Source organism: Aquila chrysaetos, chromosome 1 (genome assembly GCF_900496995.4).
Source record: "Aquila chrysaetos chrysaetos chromosome 1, bAquChr1.4, whole genome shotgun sequence".
Classification (NCBI taxonomy): Eukaryota; Metazoa; Chordata; class Aves; order Accipitriformes; family Accipitridae; genus Aquila; species Aquila chrysaetos.
Window position 1 is genome coordinate 18,544,606 of NC_044004.1, and position 20,144 is coordinate 18,564,749.

A 20,144-nucleotide genomic window follows, 5' to 3' on the forward strand; every position below is an offset into this window, starting at 1 on the left:
CGCCGCTGGCCAAGGCTGAGCCAGTCGGCAACAGTGGTAGTGCCTCTGGGATAACAGATGTAAGAACAGAAAAAAAAAAGTTGCTGGGGCACAGAAACTGCAACAAGAGAGGAGTGAGAACATGTAAGAGAAACAACCCTGCAGACCCACAGGTCAGTGAAGCAGGAGGGGGAGAGGTGCTGCAGGCACCGGAGCAGAGATTCCCCTGCAGCCCGTGGTGAAGACCATGGTGAGGCAGGCTGTCCCCCTGCAGCCCAGGGAGGTCCACGGTGGAGCAGATATCCACCTGCAGCCCGTGGAGGACCTTGGAGCGGGTGGATGCCCCCAAAGGAGGCTGTGACCCCGTGGGAAGCTGGTCCTGCAGACCTGTGGAGAGAGGAGCCCACGCTGGAGCAGGTTTTCTGGCAGGACTTGTGACCCCATGGGGGACCCATGCTGGAGCAGTCTGTGCCTGAAGGACTGCAGCCTGTGTAAGGGACCCACGCTGGAGCAGTTTGTGAAGAACTGCAGCCCATGGGAAGGACCCAGGTTGGAGAAGTTCGTGGAGGACTGTATCCCATGGGGTGGACCCCATGCTGGAGCAGGGGAAGAGAGCAAGGAGGAAGGAGCAGCAGGGACAGCGTGTGATAAACTGACCGCAACGCCCATTCCTGATACCCCTGCGCTGCTCAGCAGAAAGAGGTAGAGAAAATCTGGAGTGAAGCTGTGCCTGGGAGGAAGGGAGGTGTGGGGGGAAGGTGTTTTAAGATTTGGTTTTATTTCTCGTTATCCTACTCTGATTTGATTGGTAATAAATGAAATTAATTTCCCCAAATTGAGTCTCTTTTGCCTGTGACTATAATTGCTGAGTGATCTCCCTGTCCTTATCTCGACCCACAAGCCCTTCGTTGTATTTTCTCTCCCCTGTCCAGCTGAGGAGGGAGAGTGATAGAGTGGCTTTGGTGGGCACCTGCCGTCCAGACAGGGTCAACCCACTATACTGCCTTTCCTAGACTGTAAGGATTTTCTTCCCCACATTTGAAAGCTTTGATAGATGAAAAATGTACCTATAAATAATGTGAATTAGATTACACTAAAAAGTTGTATAAATAAAGAAAACTTACATAAGCACTTCCTTTACTCTTTACCTGTCATTCAGTTTAAATATGTAGAGCAGACTGACAACGCAGTTAGTGGAGAGCAGACGACTCTTTCTGGGAGAAACTCGAGGGAATGTGTTTTTTCTCCAGAGTTGCCCCCAGGTGACATCTCTTCAGTGGCTGAGCAAGGAGCCTTGAATCCCTTTGCTTGGTGTTCTTGCCCAGTTTTTAAAAAATAAACCAACCTCTTTTTGTAAGCATTTTAATGCTTCTTTAAAAAAAATCCCTGTATAAATTTTACATACTCTACATGTTCATTATATGTATAAATGGGATGGAAATAGGAAATATCTACAGAACTTATTGTGAGAGGACTCTCAGTATCTCTTCATTTTATCAGAGAAACAAACAGTAAGTCTGTGCTAGCAACTTTTTTGTCATTGTACTGTGGAAAAGATCTAAGAATTTTTGAATCCTAAATTGCTTTCTTTGAGGAGTTGGTTGCAGTACATAGTACTTGGTGTGTTAGCATATTTGGACACTATGTTTGTTTTATTTCTGGATTCATATAGATTATAAGTATGCTTATCCTTATTTGCCTTGTCTAATTTTTTACATCTTTGCTGTCTTCTAATAGACATCTGTAGAAATATCTTCACACTGATACGTTGTTTGGTTTTTTATTTAAAATGCCTTCTATTTATATAAGGTTAGACAGCTGGAAGGGAGTGCTGCGTGTTACTGGGGCTAACATGACTGAGTGTTTTATTGTATACCTAAAGAAGCAGATAGGTTGTATGATGAAACTGGTGACTAAACAGATTTAAAAATATTCTTGCTGTAATGATCTGAACCTGATTGATGATATGAACCTGATTGTTGATCTGTGCCTTTCCCAGAGATTTATAAAAATTCTAATTATACCATTCATATGAAAATATTCCATTTAAGACTCATCGTCATTTATATCAGATGCGCATTATCAAAAGATAAACATCTAGGATTACTTCTTTTTCAAAGCCAACAGGATGCATTAGCAAAACGTTTGATCATTTCTGACACTAAGTATTTTTAAAAAATGTAGTTCAATATTATGCATTAATTATCTTAAATATTAAGATGTGTGCACTGTTTTGTGCTTTTATCATCTGCTTTCAGTGTATGAAGCAGTAATAGCTTAATCATATCATAGTTACAGTTTATTCTTAAGAAATTAAGCAAATAATTCAAAACCAACTGTTAAAGTTGAGAAATTCAATAATTTTACAGTAGAAGCATCTTGGTTTACCCAGGATATGCAGGTAGATTTCAAAAGTCAAATTATATTAGCATAAAGTACGGTAGGAACAGTACATGCCTCCCAGTCCACTGTTCAAGGAAATACTACAAATCTTCCTAAATTTTATCGAGTAATTCAAATTGAGTCCCCTCTCCCTGTACCCAGCAAGTGTGTCTTGAGGATTCAGTACATGTCTTTTTCTCTAAATTTCTTCACTGCTTTGTCTTTCTCTATTCAGGTCATGGAGGTTGTGGGCAGTGATCCTCTTTACTGCTGTTGGTACATGTTTGGGGAATGCACATTCCTTATGAGCATAGCATGTAGAAAGAACCTTCGTTAGTGTCGGTCCTAAACATGAAACGTGCTACTTCATCCTCTTGTATCTTCTAATTTTTGTACAAAATCACAAGGACATAACATCTGCTCTTGTTTGTTGAACGGTCTCCCAGATGCTACTGGCACAACATAGGCATATAGGAATGATATCTGTGTGAGATTTTTGTTTGCTTGTTCTCTATCAATTTCCTTCCAGCTTTTGGTGCTTGATTGAACCGGTGTGTCATAGTGATTGGTACTTAGTGTCAGTTCACAGATCTGAAAAATACATTGCTGTAGCTCATTTTGTTCTTGCTCTGCTGAACCTGTCCAGTTCCTGCTCAGAATGGAGCAGAAAGGTTTTTTTCATATTGCTTTTACTTTTTCAGTGGATTAAGGGTTATTTAATACATATTTCTTCTCTGATGACATTTTTAAACTTTCCTATAGATAGTCACAACTTTGCTAGGTAAAAGTTTAAAGAGGTTGTGTGATTTTGTTAGTATGTAGAATGAGTTGTAGCTATTGTGCCTAAAGATTATGGCTATACAAATGTGCCAAATTAGAAAATTTATTCTTCCTAAAATAAATTATTCCCATGAATGCTAAGCTTAGACCACTTCTGTGTTTTAATAATGTTTAAGAGCTTGCTGATAACATCTAATATCTTTACTGAATTCTGAGAAATGTGTCTTGTCACAGTACGTATTCAATTTCAGAAAGTAAATTTGTTTGAGGACAGATATGGGCAAGTATCAGTTAGTTCTCATTAAGTAATTCTGACTGGGCTCAACTACCCTCTGCCAACCCATGTCACATGCAGGTGCAAGAAGCACGGTAGCAGGAGAGTCATCACAACAAAAACTGTTTTCTCTTTTATAAACAATTAGGAGAAAATACATTTGGTACATTTGTAGAGCTTTAGATTTTGGAATGATTTTGATGACTTCGCGTGTCTTACTTCTCAGGTTGATTTGGCTGCCTAACGTTTGGTAGGTGGGTATAAGGCAAGGGAGTGAAGACTGCACTTCTTTCCTGAGGAAAGAATAAGGAATATAAATAAAACAGACTTTTGCAAGATAGGATTTAAAACTCAAAGTAAACCTCTGTTTTATTTATTTTGAAGGATCTGAGGATAGAGTTGTCGTCTTCCCGTATTCAGTTCAAAGAAAAGTATTGAAAACATTAGCCTGTTTTTTCTTGTGTTTTGAATTCAGCTGACATTTTCATATTTCTTACAACAAAACATTTTTCGGCTTTAATGATTAATTCAAATTCAGTTCTGAAGGTAGTACTTCCTTATGAGTAAATAAAATAATATAGTATGGACAAGAATGAAAATGTTGTGTTTTATTTTATAATGAAAACTGAACATGTCATGTATCTGTGAGGAAAGAAATCATGCTTTCTGCCCTACACAGCACATAACGACTGTTCAGCATGAAGTATCAGAAATGAATTTCAAGTAGTGCTTACAGCTTATGAAGCAAAAGCAGATACAAAATCGGTAAGACTCAGTTGTCATTATTTCTGAAATGAGAGTTATTTTCATCTAACTTTTGCTGTGGTACTTACAACCTCATGAATGTAAATACTGGAGATCAAGGATTCCACTTAGGAGAATAAAAGCTTAGATGACTAAATGAGCATACTGCAAATAGGTATACAATTTCGCTGAAATTTTGCTAAATAGATATATTAATAGCAAACAAGGGCACTCCATTGCAATTCCAAGTAATCCAGTGACACCTTGAGTAATCAACCCTAATGTTTAGCTAGTCAGTTCTGGAGTTGAACCAATACCATGGCATCTAAATGAGCAAACATGAAAGTGACCTTACAGAAAATGAATGGTCAAGGATGTTGACATACACTTTGTAAGCAGTAAAGCATTTACTTCTGAAAATGTTTGTTGGGTTTTTTTGTTTGTTTGGTTGGGGTTTTTTGTTTTTTTTTTCTTTTTTAGAAGTAACTTATTAGGCTGAAAAGGCAAAATTTGGACAGTGACTTGTTAACTGGAGAAAAGCTCTTCCAGTTCTGGTGATGACCATGGGAAGCTTTCCACTTCTGTTATGTGTTTTCACACTCGCTTAACTTTTAAACCATGAAATACTGTGCAGAGAAGAAGCAGGAACTAATGGCAGGAATGCCAGACATTTTGACAAGTATAGCGAAAGCGGAGCAAAAGTGCCTACAATACCTATTTCTTTCCTTATTTTTCTTAGTTTTTAAAATGGACGATTAACACTAAACACAGGTAAGCACTTCTAAGTGGTACATAGAATGTAAGTACAGCTGCAGATGCAGTTATTTAAAGAATGGGATGGAGCTGGCTTCCCAGTCTCGTCCATGCCAGATTAGGAAGTGGCCTTCCTTGGAGAAGAGAATTAGGAATGTATCTTCTAAAAGAGAAAGGAAAACTAAATCCAGATTTCTTTCTTATAGACAGCAAGAGCTTGCAGTGGGTGTAACCCCCCCCCCCCCCCCCCCCGCTCTGAAGTAAAAGCGATGAGCAAAGATGTAATGACATAGATTTTTATTCTTTGCCAGATTTTGACTTTCTACTAAAAGCTGTGGTAAAGCTGCCAGTATATTATTGTAATTTGATTAAGACAATATGAGCTCCCTGTTACTTAACATATATTTATGTCATTTTAGGTTTGTCCCAGTGATTTTTATGAGTATCTCTGAGTTACAAAGGAATAAAAAGTCTGGAGTAAAGAATCTATAATTTTCTCCAAACATGGAACATAACTTTAGGGTGTTTGACAAAGAACACAATATAATGGGTCTCTAGTCCAAACAAGATGTTTATGTATTGTAAAAATAATTACAAACACGTAGGTTGAGTTTTCATTGAAGTATTCTCAATATATTGCATTATGTGCTCTTCTGTGCCTGTGATCACAAAAATGAACTTACACATCTAATAAGTTTGAGTAGTTAGAGTGAAATCGTGAAGTTGTTCCTGATTTTGTTCATGATATCAAAAGTAGTTCTGTGGGTGTGTTTTGGTGTGTTTGAGTGGGAGGGGAGAAAATATTTAGCATTTTTCTTTCTGTCTTTTTTTTTCTCCTTACAAATAATTTGTGGTCAGTGGAACCCAGCAAGCAGTCTCTTTTTCCTCCAGATGGTTGTGACATTTGAGTAAACCTTGGAGGATTAAAGGCACTCTAGTGAGCACTCACTGTAAACTCCTGACGCAACATGACAGTCCTAATCTGGGTTCTGGGCTGATTAGATGGTAAGAGCTCAAAGGGTGGGGTGGGGGGTGGTGAGAGGAAATCCAACTGTGCAATAACCATTTATGCTGATGAAAGACACTAAAAAAAGCCCTGTATCCTAAATTTAGACTAAAGATTCAGTATAGGTACAAACTTATGCAAGCTAAGTTTTCAAGTATAATAATTAAATGACTGGCTGTAAAATAACTTCAGTTTGTGTAAAGCTTTTCTGTGTGTGCCTGAATGAGCACAGCTTGATGCAAATGTCTTTTCTGTATATTAAAGACGGTTTGCAAACAATCTAAATAGTTAAATGATGGTAGAAAATACAGAAATTGATCTGAATGAAACTCTTAAATCTGATCATGCTTCATCACCATCTGCTGTAATAGGATAATAGAAAGGTAGAGAAAGATGTATTCTACCTTTATTTGGAATAAAGCAAAAAAATGAATATTTTACATTTGTTATGCAAGGAGAACTTGTTTGCATAATGGGAAACTCATCAGAAATTATGCTCTTTATTGCTCAGTATGATTCTAAAGGGCTAAGACAAATATTTGATAAATTATTATTTTGATTTGATTAAAATAAGAAAATAGGGTTTAAAATTACTTGACTTTTTTTTTCCCTCCTGAAATTTTAAAAGAACTATATTGAACTTTGAAAAAATTGTATGGCAACAGGTGTAATTATTCAGCATTACACATGTCTTAATTTATTTGTTTTGGCTGAATAAATGTTAAATTGTCCTGCTCAACACCTCTCCTGGTACAAGAACAATGCTTCAACCGTGGCTTGTAAATTGGCCTCACTTATCTATAGATTATTTTTACTGCACGGCAACTGAGTAATTTGTTCCTTTATGCTTTTTCTAAGTCTATCAGAGCATGACAGACAGTCCAGTATTTTGTTTTCAAAGGGGAATCAGTGATATTTTTAGTTTTACAATCTCTACCTTTCCCAACTCTTTTTTTTTTTTTTTTTTTGTCTGTCGTCTTCTTCTTTCAAGGTATTTTAGCACTCTGGAAAAAGGTACCACAAAAATACCTGCTGAAAACAGGAAATATACTTGATGATTCATTCTTGCAAATGTAATTCCATTGGCATTGTAGAAAGTAAACTATGCTGTTTAATGCCAAGTATGAAACTAATGGTAGTACCAAACATATTGCAAATTTTCAGTTATTTGTTTGGTATTGCAATATTCTGTGTTCCTGCAAAGCTCAAAAAATCCTTAATTATGGTTGGGTATTTGCTAAAAAGGAAATCAGTTGTATAGAACCTGCGAGAGTTCAAAGGAAGTCAGGTCAGATTAATTTATTTAATGAAATCTTCTAAATTATTTCTCTACATACTGAATTCCTTTTACAAACTTTTCAATTAAAACATCAGGCTGCTTTTAGAAAGAAAGAAACAAGCTTTAAGGCTTATGCAAATTGATCATAAATGCTAACGGTAGAAAACTGTAGGATTTCCTATCAGGTTGCTCCACGTAACATAAACAATTTGAATGCAGTGTTTAAAAGGAAATGCTTTCTAGCAGTTTCGTTAAAAACATGACTGTAAGAAATAATAGTAATTTAAAAAAAATTCACCATACTCTTAATTCTTCTACCTATCTTGCAACTTCAGCACCACTGAGTAGCTGTCTGGCATCCAGGTTGCATCTCTTCAGAACCACCACCAATTCACACAGATGTGTGGGCTGTATTTCTTAGATTTTGAGAAATCCTCTGTAAGCATGAGATAAGAATGTGAAAAAGACCAAGCCTGACCTACCTTAAAATGTCCCAGCAAGGATCTAAATTAGAGCTTTAAGGGGTTGAACTGGTAATGCGTTGTGAGACTGGCAATTTCACAACACCTAGTTATCTTTGCTGTATGTCAGGGCTGCGCACAGATCAAAACTCCAAATGTATTAGAAATATTACAGTACGAAGTTTTGTGCTTTTAAGCAATGCTTTTTAATCCTTTTCCTATATTCTGCAAGAATTGGAGTTAAAACAGTGCCAAAAATTAGTCAATGTGCACAGCCCTCTGCTCACCCCATTCCCAGGTTTGTTTTTCTTTTATTTTTTATCCTATTTAACGTAGCCTGTATTTATAGCCGCTGGTGGTGGGAATACAATGGTGTTGCTGCAGGCTTCCCTTTAATGGATCCTTGCCAAAGATACCCATTGTTCTCCTTGCTTGAGGCTGCTCAACTGTGCAAGGTTGCTTGGAAACCCTCTACTGAGTAAAACCTTCCAGTCACTTTCCTTTACCTCCCAAGTCATACCAGTGCTTAGGGATTCAGAGGAGGATCACAGTCAATGTGGTTGCTTTTTATGACCTTTTTGATGCTAAACCAATGACCTCTTAAATGCAGCAGTGTAGCTGCATACTGTAGCTTGCACAACTACCTAGCTAAAAAACAAACACCGCACCAGCCAGGAGGTAGCGTCATCGCATGCCCACAAAGGCAGTTAGCTGATGATTTGAAAAATCCTGGAATAAGGAAGAAGCCTAACTAGAAGGTTCTGCTTTAGGTAATACCATTGGGAAAAGCGTTACCTTTAGGTTGTGCTGTGGTGGTTTGTCTTGCATGGTGTGTAATTAATACTAAAACAACATAGCCTGGCTCCAGTGCTCAATATACCTAGGTTTTCCCTAACATGCACTTCCTTTTATCTTGCTGTTTCCTTTTCTCACATTGCAGAAATCAATTGTATTTGATACAGCATTTCAGAGCGAATCAGTCATTATTATCTTGAGCAAGCTGGTCAACAGGACAAATCAAATCCCATGCTTATTTATAACATTTAATTTGACCCACCTTTCTAAATAAGTCATCCAAATAATCTCACTTGCTCTTTGTCTGTTATGTTAAACCAATGACTGTTTTCAGCAACTAGTACACTAAATCTTTTCAGTTGGTTTATAAGCATGTCATTTGTATACATGATAAATGCTGAGGCATGCCATCTGAGCATGGATGGCTTCTTGGTAGTAGGTATCCCCTTAATATGAAGAATACAAATAGTCTGTTGTAATATTATTAGGTGAAACATTGGCTGGTATTGTATTTTCTTGCTGGGGAATTGAATATTGCCATCGCTGTTCTCCAAGTCGCACGAGCTGAAGACCTGTAGAAAAAAAAGATTGCTGTTCCTACATGATAATTTAATCTGTTTTCTATTCTGATGGTTTTCAGTTCTCTCTCTGCCACTATTTTGAGTTAGTGATTTAAGTATTAGATTATAAATATACAAGTATACATTGTCCTGTGTATCAGGATGTCACTTCTGACTCGGCTCCATGAGGTTTCAGGAATAATTCCGTGCTGGCACAGAGCTCAGGATATTTCAGTTTCTTTGGAATCTATTTGCCCTGTGCCTTTCTCTTCTTCCTGACACCCAACCTTCTCCTTTCCTCTTAAGGCTAAACCTTTACTGATCTAAGTGGCAAATATATATTTGTTATGCATCCCTAATCTTAATATTTTAGGAACACTATATGATGCTGTGCCTTGAGTTCTGAAATTACAAAAAGATGAGTAACACTTGAAGGATTGCAACTAAAGGATAAATTACATGTATTGCCTCTTTTCACATGCACCCAACCTTTTAATTAGTTCACAGAAGCAAAGGGATTGCTCTAAGAAATTAAGTCCAGTTGTAAAGATACAATAGCAAGTTGGACTGAAACAGTAAGACTTCTCCAGGATCTGAAAGAAGAGAGAGCAGAGTGACTGAGACTTCCTAGCCTGGTTATAAGCACTGCATGAAATGAGAGAGATAACCAGACTTAGGATGTGCTTGTTTCTTTCCATCATCCCTAACAGAATAATGCTTGTGACTTGGGGTTGCTAACCCCCAAGTTTACACAGTTACATGTAAGGTCTAGTTATATGTAAGCCAATAACTATATAACAGAGAAACAAAAGATTTTTTAAAATGTTAGAATAAAAAAAAAGATACAGCATAGCTACCTGTCCAACTGCTCATCTGCTGGAAACTTTGTCCTGCAGTTCCTCTTTGATGCAATTTAATAAAATATATGGGGGTCCATAAGGAGAGCAGCTTCAGCCTTGCTACAGAATGAGATTCACAGCTGTTGTATCAAATACTTCTAACTTCTCAAATCAAAAGGCTGTCTTGTAAGAATATCTTTTGTGTCAGTAAGAATCCCAAAGTGATTTTGTTATCTACTGCCTGGGAGATTGCCTGGAGCATAGCTCCAGGTTACCAGGATAACCAGCAATTTCTGTAAATGTGTATGGATAAAATGCCATTCTCTGTTTTTTCTTCTTCTTCTTTTTTAATTCTGCTAAATTTGAATGTAGTTTTTAGTGTCATTAGTCTATAACTGTAGTAGCAGCTTAGTATTTTGTTTTGCTATAGATAAAACCATATTTACAAAATCTTTACACAAGTCCTTTAACTGTTCTTTTAGGCACTGTGAAAATAATAACTTATCATTGTAGTGTATTAGACAACTCTGTGAATAGAGCAGGTTGTTCTCAGCTGGAGCAACTATGACATTGTAAAACTTGGGTCCTCTTTGTTCTTATGTGGAGCCTGTTAGAGTCCTAAAAGGTCACCTATTTCTCTCTGCTTGTTTTGTATATTTATAGGATGTAACCCTGTTTAGTTCAATATCTAAATGAGCCTCTTAATAATTTTTTTTTTTTCCTGAATTAGTTGGATAATATGGAGTGCAGGAAAACAGTGTGAGCAAACTCAGTTTTGGATTTGGTCACTCCAGCTGCATGCACCCACAGATGCTAAATGCAGCTTAATACAGAAAATGTATAACTAGTTCTCGGACCCAGAAACCATCGTGGAGAAGCTGGGCTAAATGGGGCAAGATCCACTCTGTTACTGGAAATGAAGGGCTTACTCTTGCGGGGGAAAAAAGAAAACTACACCTGAAATGCAGACACAGCAGGGTTTATTGGGAGTGGGAAATATGAACTGCAGGCACCGTGTGGAAGCTCCATTTGCTGTACTTCTATTGCTGCTTTGGAGGCTGTGCAGAGAAGAACTGTAGTGAATACAGTATAGGACAAAGACTGTAGTATATTTCTATCAGTCCAATAGGATTAGTTGTTCAACAAAGTTATGGAGGTTGGACCATTAGTTGCCTTGAAAATAGAAAATTTAGTGGAGAATGGGCAAGGAATTTTGAAAGATTGTCAAGGAGCAGTGAGGTTAATGTATGTGTACTGTTTGCACTAGTTTGCACAAGGGAGATAATGCTGTTAACATAAATTACACAGAAGACATGAAATTAGGGGAAATAATTGTTGCAGAGGATTATATGATTCAACAAGGAAACTTGAAGAATTCTTGATCTCAAAACATAGCTAAATATGCCTCTAAATTTGAGGGAGTTAAGAAATATTTATGGAAAATCGGAAATAGAAAATAAATTTCTTGCAGTAGATAATTAAGGTGTTATAGATTATTGCTTTGCAAAACAGTTTTTTTTCTCAAAAAAGTATTCTTGCATTAAATCTACTTCTGTTAAAATGAAATTTGTTTTCACAAATATTTGTTGCCTTAATACCATTTTATTTAAAAGTCTTTGGAAAGCTAAATAAAAGAATATAGTTGCAGTTTTTTGCAGCAACTTTTTCTATCTTAGTGTTTGGTTGGCTTTTTAGCTTTTCTTAGTGTTTTTCCCACCCCCGAAAAACCAGTCTGTGAGAAGAGTTGAGCTGTACACCTGATTTTTCCCAAAAAACCTAACTTCCAGAATAAATACAATACAGGAAACTAGCTGTATTTGGACTTTTGTATAAACCCAACAATTGTGATATTCTGTATCAAAATGGCATATCTTCCTGCCAGAGTCACTCAAAACATTATAGACTATGTGCATACATAAAGTATCTTTGTTCAAGAGAATTCACTCTTAGAGACAAGCAAGAACTGAAAGAGGGGGAGAAGATGTCCAGACCTTTAATCAACCCGACCCATTGTATACGTTGTCAGTCTTGAACTAACTGTCAGGGTTCAGGATCTATTTTTGTTATTATGAATTACTAAAAGAGTATCTGGAAGGACTTGATAGTATAAGCAGCTTAGACTAATACATTCAGTATCAAAGACTTCACCCCAGAATTTAGTGATGCCCCATGTGAGAAGAGGAGAACGTTTCTTGTGCATCTACAAGAGAGGCGAGATGGTGCATTGAGACCAAGGTACAACTGAGAGAGGACTGGTACAGGAGGAAAGCTGAGAAGGACCTTTACATGTGAGAGTATAGGAGAACACAATGAAAGAAGTCTGAGAGTCAGAAAGAATGACAGTATATATAAGAGGAACAATATTAAGGAACTAGGGATTAGAAAAAGGAGGTAATAGAGCCAACCCCGTGAGTACTGGGAGGGGAAGTACTATTTTGTGTTGAGAGTTGAGTCACTCCTTGTGACTTCCAAAAAGGAAACTATAGTTTCCAATGCCCAGACTCACACTTTGAACATTGTTTCTCTTTATTGCTTTGTACGCATACGTGTAAACACATAAGAATAAAAGCAGCACGTCTGTGTAAAAATACAAGAAAATCTCTCTTCTTGCCCTGCTGTGTGGCATAGGAATGAAGGCCTGTTTACAAGATAAAACAGTATTTTAAGGTGGTCTTTTTCAGTCATAACTTAGTCATTACCCTAAAAATATCTTGGCATTGCGTGATTGTTTTCAGCTATGATCTCATACACCTTAGGTCTTTTATTTTAAAAACTTGCTTCTATAATTCTCATGGTAATGGGTAATATATTATATGATCACATATATGTGTTCCTGAGTTTCCTTAAGAATTTCCTGTCATAACGGTTTTTTAGTTCTCTGGCATTAGGTCTTAAATGACATATAGTCCCTAGATGAATTTACTTTTATTGTCAAATACAACCTTTAAGCAGTACTGTATATATTTATACAAGCCAACTTTGTTTCTGATTCTCTATCAAGACATAGTAGTTTTAACAATGTGCAAGGAGGCTTCAATCACACTTTATTAACACTTGTGAAATTCTCACATGGTATGTGCTTCATGGCATCCACAGACAAGCTCGGAGTCCAGCAGGAATAGGTATGTAATGATCTTCAGTTGAAGAAGTACAAGTAGACATGAGCAGATTTCAGTCCTTCAGCAAAGATTGGAACAAGCATCAGGGTCATTGCCCTGAGCACAGAGAGGTCTGTCAGTAGGAGTCTAATGTTTCAGTAAATGTCCTGTTGCACTGATGTTACACAAGGTCTTATTCCATTGACTCCAATGGGATTACCAGAGCGTGCCAAGGTATCACCCAGAACAAAAAAAAAGTAAAATCTGGCAACAATAAATACAGCAATACTTTGAACAAAACATTTAATAATTTTCTTACGTAGAGCAAAAAATCTGCCCAAAACAAATCCACTGTAGTTTTGTAAACAGAAGTGAAATCACTGATAGTTCATTCAAAAAAAAAAAAAATTGCTCATTTTTTTGTCAGTTAAGAAGGAAAAGCTGGAATATTTTAGCACTGAAAACAGAAAACTGCAGTTAGTGTATTTTTTTTCTTCCCATACACATATCCTTGCCAACATTAAGTAATTCCACCCAGTCTACCTCTGTTTTCCTTGCTGTTGAATTTACTAGTGAGCTTGACCTGCACTACTAGTTTGAATTCTAAATGGATACGTCTCACATCCTTGTGTGATAGAATAGGATTAGTATGAACGCTATGGGGGAAAAAAATGACATATGAAAGTATCAAACTATCACCAAAAAAAATCAGATGGAATAATGTATGGATTTCATTTCAGAAATACAGTCTTCTAAACCATAGGTTATTCATTATGAATTTGAAATCTTTGTGCAAAAAAAATGAGTCACTCTGCACCCAAAACCATAAGAGTTTCTAAACTGTTATGTGAGAAGAAGAGTTTAAAGGAAGGCAATAATAACTCTGTATAGTTATGAATTAAGTTACATTAAAGCTCTGTTTTTAAAATACAACTGCAGTTACAGAGTCATTGTGTGCCAAATTAAAAGGTTCATTTTTAACTGGAGTAATAGATGTCGAAGGCCAGATCAAAGAATTGTCATTAAGTATAACTGTATTCAGAGACCAGAATTTATGAAGTGATTCCTGAATTAAACTGTATTTTCTACTTAAGTGAGATAAAGCAGTAGAAATGGGCCAAGATAAGAGTTTTCGATTAGCCTCCTTGTCTTTTTGTCCAAACGAAGAGAAAAGCCAGTGTGTGCTTTTAGGGCTGGGAAGTAGTAGTTAAATGTGCACCACTCCTTGAAACTGTTTCTGCTCTCTAAGCCTCCATTGTCTGAAACAGTGGGAAGCAACATTCTCAGCAATCAAAAGATGCAAGGGGAAAAAAGTAATCTACATTAATATAGATTCCAAACGGCACTGAATAAAAACTGAGCTATGATTTTGCTCTTGGATTTAGCCTCCATTAGCTTGAGCCTATTTGGATTTTTTAATCTTGTACTTCTGTTTTTAATGTCAGCTTTGGTATGGTGTAGAAGCTTTCTGATGGAGATTTGTTGGAAAAAATGTCTTTAAATGCATGTGAATGTAAAACAACTAGACAATGGATATTATGAGCACTGAAATGAAGTGAAACTTTGTGGATAGCTGTTGCTCAGATGTCTCATATGAGTATGAAATGTTCCGCTTAAAAATAAAAGGAAATCTTTAGGATTAAGTTTTTTATTAAGTGTGAGAGAAATATTAGAGAACTATTAGCTGTACAGACTAAACAACTGTGATACTATAAAACAGAATCCAATATGTGTGGTAATTTTTTTATATTGTAAAACACTTGCATAATGTGTAACATACTCTGTAGGTTTAAAAAAAATGGAAAAAATATGTAATCTGCCAGTCTGCACAAAGAAAATGAGGAAAGAATTGGGGTCCTATATGTACCACCATTGCTTAGATTTTATGCTAGCAAAGAAAATAAACTTGGAAGAATTTGTGTCTGCTTTTCTTAATTTTGTTTTGTTTTTCTCTTGAGTTTTAGTTGTGTCCCAGAGTGATGAGTAAAATTGGGGCCACCTGTTTTCCACTGGGCCCTTTTTAGTTTCTGTAAGTTCGTAATACAACATGCAAGTATTCCTGTCAGAGTTATTTGGGAAAGCTGTTGTGAGTTAATAAAAATTAAATAAATGGAATAACAAACCGCTGTTCTTTCTAGGTGGCAAGGAACTACAAAAATGGCTGCTTTGTGGTGGAAACCAGTGGTGTTTCAGGAAGAAACTTGTTCAGTGGCATACAAAAGATTCAGGGTGTTTTAAAAATTCTATCAAAGTATGTTGTTTTACTGACCTGGATTCGTTTGCTCTTATGTTGCCAAGGGTGTAATGTGAAGTTCTCAGCCTCTGTAACTTGCTGCCGAAGCGTCAAGATTTGAGAATTAGGGTATTGCCTGGGGGGGAGGTTTGGAATCCCCCATCCAGAATCTCACACTGGGTGTTTGAGTGGCTGAAGACAATGGGGTATATTTTGGGGTGATGTCGGGGAGAAACAGTTGGCTGTTTGCGAATGCTGTTGGACTGGACAGATAACATTCAAAGGACTCCTGGTATGTCATGTGGCAGTTTGTGTTTCCTGGCTATTTGAGCTGCAAGTGGGTGCAGGAAAACGCTTTCCTTGGCACTCTGCGGCATGGGTTGTAGGCTTCTCCTGCTCGACCTAGTGAAGAAACAACTTTCTCATCTCCTGAAGCCTCCATAAAAAAGGCAGTCTACTACAAAATCACTCATGAAAAGGAAGAACTCGGTCTGCTTCCAGGAAGTTTAAATGACCTATGCAAGAATTCATGTAGGACCATATCTTTATTGAAAAATTAAGGGTATGTAAATCAAAATTGTTGAAAAGAGTTTTTGGTAGTCTGAAACACAAACCTTTCTCTTGAGGAAATAAAAAGGAGGAAGAGTCATGTGCATATAATGTTTATGTGAGGAACACCAAGTCAGCCGCATGCATGTCTTTTGCTTTACATTTTGCAGGGTATTTCTATTCCCTGGGCATCACTTTCAAATGAAAGAAAGAAACTCGAGTCAGGTAGTGCTACTCTGTCACAAACATGGGGAGGAGAGGGGAGGGGAAGAAGATTAAAGGTAGAAAAAAGATAACTTACTGTGAGTTGAGAGAATATATTTTTCCTAAAGTTACGAATAACATCACCATCAGTGGTATGATACAAAACTTTCCTGAAATTTCAATGAAAGTTTGAGTTACCCATTGTCATGGTTTAACCCCAGCCACCAACTAAGCACCACACAGCCGCTTGCTCACTTCTCCCCCACCCAGTGGGATGGGAGAGAGAATCAGAAGGAAAAAGGTAAAACTCGTTGGTTGAGATAAGAACAGTTTAATAGAACAGAAAGGAAGAATCTAATAATGATAATAACAACAATAATAAAATGACAATACTAATAAAAGGATTGGAATATACAAAACAAGTGGTGCACAGTGCAATTGGTCACCATTTGCTGACCTATGCCCAGTTAGTTCCCAAGTAGCGATCCCTGCCAGCCCCACTCCCCCCAGTTTATATACTAGACGTGATGTCACAATGTATGGAATATCCCTTTGGCCAGTTGGGGTCAGCTGCCCTGGCTGTGTCCCCTCATAACTTCTTGTGCCCGTCCAGCCTTCTTGCTGGCTGGGCATGAGAAGCTGAAAAATCCTTGACTTTAGTCTAAACATTACTTAGCAACAACTGAAAACATCAGTGTGTTATCAGCATTCTTCTCATACTGAATCCAAACCACAACATTATACCAGCTACTAGGAAGAAAATTAACTCTATCCCAGCCAAAACCAGGACACCCATCAAAACCACTCAAATATTATTTTAAATAAAGCTGGGTTTAGTTTAAAGTAATACTTTTGAAAATTATTTTTAAATTCAAACTTTACCTTATGGGGTTTCTTGCAGTTTTTGTTGCTATTCTGTCCTACAGTTGTCATTCCTTGGAGGATCATAGTTTCTGTAATGCTGTAGAATCACAGAATGGTTTGGGTTGGAAGGGACCTTTAAAGTTCATCTAGTCCAACCCCCCTGCCATGGGCAGGGACATCTTTCACTAGACCAGGTTGCTCAAAGGCCCATCCAACCTGACTTTGAATACTTCCAATGACAAGGCATCTGCAACTTCTCTGGGCAACCTGTTCCAGTGCCTCACCACGCTCCTCATAAAAAAATTTCTTCCTTATATCCAATCTAAATCTACCCTTTTTCAGTTTAAAACCGTTACCCCTTGTCCTGTCACTACAGGCCTTTGTAAAAAGTGTCTTCTCCATCTTTCTTATAAACCCCCTTTTGATTAGTCTTTGCATCAGATGAGATATGGGACATTGTGGCAGCTGCAGCCTAACTAATAGAAATTGCTGAGGTACCAGCTTCAGCCAGTTGGTGTATTTCACTCATTTCTGTTCATGACACCATTTTCTGTCCATGAGTAATGGCAAGTAGATAGTTGAAGGAAATTATCTTGGCCTCAGCATTGGATGTTGCAATTAGCCATTCATGAAAAAAATCACAGATTGGAAAGAAATTAATTTCTGCATGTTGAAATAAAGGACTTGGCAAATGTTCAATAACTGGGAACATTAGAATACTTCTGAAGCGTTTTCAGATTTTTTTCAATTCTGAAGTTCTACCTAAACATGAATGTGAAGATGTAAAAAGTGTTGAAATGTCAAAATTTTCTGTAACATGGAAAACTTCCATTTTGTTCTCTTTCGTACATCACTGTTCAATTTGCTTTTCTTTCAGGTACATTTTTGCACTTACAAATTACAGTGAAACATTTCAAAAAAGCCAATGGTCATCTTTAAAATTCATACTAATTCTCATTTTGGTGATAAATGGTATTTTAAAAATAGCATCTTCAGTTAATGCTAAAATATAAAAATCTGTTTTCATTGATACTTATGATCACACCCTATTTCACTGAAAATTTTGGTTCCATTTTTACTTAAGTTTTAATTAGGCATACAGGCTTTTTGTTGCCTTTTTTTTTTTTGATGGGGAGAAGAATTGGTCAACTAATGTTTTATTCAATGGATTAATCTGGGGATTGCAAGAAATATGACTAGCATTGGTGAAGAGTGATTTTTAGTTTCACAAATCCTTACAGACGTGTATCTATGTATGGCTGGTGACTAAAAATTCTTCGCTTTCTCAGTGAAGTATTGTCACTTCCCACAATTTTCCTCCCATCTTTTCTGGTGAATTTACAGAGGGGTTTTATGGAAGTAGCTGAGGTAACAGTTACAGGGTGAGATCCAGTTGCCTGTGCCATACTGTATTTAGACAATAAGACATCTTTATCTGCTGTTAGGCAGTAAGTAATTATTTGTACTGAAAGTTGTGCATGACAAGGGACATTGTACCTCCTGCGAAGGTAATAAGGGAAGTATCAGTTATACTTATTTATATGAGCTGAAGCTGACTTTAAGCAAGAAATTGCTTAGACTGTCTCCCTCTACTCTTGAAATCTTCCAAGCTTTTATATTTTTATATTTAAGTATTTGTGGTTTATTTTTTCATATTATAGATAATAGAAAACACCTCTTGAGAGAATTTTAGGGCACTTTTAAAATTTTCTGGTTCCTTCTCAAATTTGGCTGCTGCTAAATCAGCTGTGAGAATTCGTTGCATTAAGACCTAACTTTCTTTACTGATTTAAAAAAATAATAGCAATAAATATCCATGATCTTAAATGTGTTAAACTTATTACACAATTCAGTAGGATTAGTGCATCAGAACTCAAATATTTAAGGAAATGCTGTTCCTGCGGGTTATAAACAAGACCCTCTGGTCATTAATGCACTCTAGGTATATTCTTTCATCTGCCTTTAAAAGTAGATGTAAAACTTCTGTTTAGTCTAGATGAGCGGTAGGTAACACCTGATATAAAGGTGTGGTTGTTGGTTTTTTTTCTTCTTACCACTTTTCTCTAGTTGAATAGTACTGTCTTTGTTTCTATATGTGCAGGGCCCTGAACAGCTCTGGGAACCAGTAAAATTAGTGGTCTTCAAGTGTGGTTGCATGAAGACCCATAGATGTCAAAGTCCTAGTGAAATCAAATAAAAGTTTCATAACTAAGTGGTTTTGTACTTTGCAACCGAATTTAATTGCTGGATTGGAAAAGCAAGGTCCCATGAAGCCTAAGGAACAGAGTTGTTCTCTGCAATGAAGGTATCTGATTTAGAGCTATTGATGTAAGCTCCCTTTAAGTCAATTGAGAGAAAAAGGACTCAAAGATATACATGAGTAATGGGTATAATTTGTCTGATACTGAGAAAACCTGAAATTGTTTTGATCATTTGCATCCCATAAATTTTTGTTGCTCTCTGACTATAGAAGAAGCACAGATTAATTACCCTGTGGAAGTCCACATTACATACACTGGAAGCTCAGTGAGATACCTTTGCTGCTCCCTTGTTTTCATAACTAAACATCCTATTGAACTTAGATGTCATATTTCCCTCTATAAATATTTGTAGGAGTTTTTTTTCTGTTCTGACATGCAACTCAGTTTCTGTATAAACGTGATTTTTTTTGTTTGTTTTAAACTTTTCTCTTTGGAATGTATAAAAAGTGCACAGTCTTAATACTTCCTTGTTTTGCTTCCTGAAGAGAATAAAAACCACTTCAGAAAAAGAAGGTTTATAGATGAATCAGTATTGAGTGCAGAAAATTAGAGTCCACCTAGGAAGAGAAAAAGAGGGATGATACACAGTTGTTGATGTCATGGTAAAAATACCATCTAGTATAGCACACACAAAGAGCTCACTGGAGCATTCAGGTATAAAGAGCTAGTCTGAATGCCTGTTAGAGGACTAAGTACTGCTGCCTTTGGGATATTTAATACATGCCTTGCATTTTCTCATTTCAGCAGTTCATATGAGCTATATCTAACCCTTAGGGTTTAAAGAGGGGAGGTTCATTCTAACTATCAAGTTTGAAGATTAACAGTCTTTTGAATTAGTGGATATCCTGAATGCCTTTGCCTTTATATGAGGTGTTTTTATTGCTCCATAGTTAAAGTTCCACTTGGTTGCATAAGTGATTAATTTACTTAATCAGCTCTTAGTTCAGTGCTCTATACATTGTGCCAACAAAATCCAGTTTTCTTTAACCCTAATGTTTTTTCTGTTCCATTTCATGGCTATTGTATGTTAATTTTTCTTATTGATATTTTCCAAAACATTTTTTTTTTGTTAAGGGATTCATA

General features: G+C 36.8%; 1 protein-coding gene across 19 annotated transcripts in view; it reads left to right on the forward strand.

Annotated features, from left to right (window-relative positions):
* SLIT2 (slit guidance ligand 2) overlaps window positions 1–20,144 on the forward strand; it is a 274,531-nt gene that overhangs the window by 74,054 nt on the left and 180,333 nt on the right. The window contains exon 1 of one of the 19 annotated variants that reach the window (XM_030014084.2): window positions 4,140–4,180. The exons of the other annotated variants lie outside the window; for them this stretch is intronic. Within the exon in view, the coding sequence (XP_029869944.1) occupies window positions 4,155–4,180 (26 nt within the window). The 5' untranslated portion in view covers window positions 4,140–4,154. Of the gene's footprint in view, window positions 1–4,139; window positions 4,181–20,144 lie in introns of those variants that run through there. 19 annotated transcript variants of the gene reach the window in all.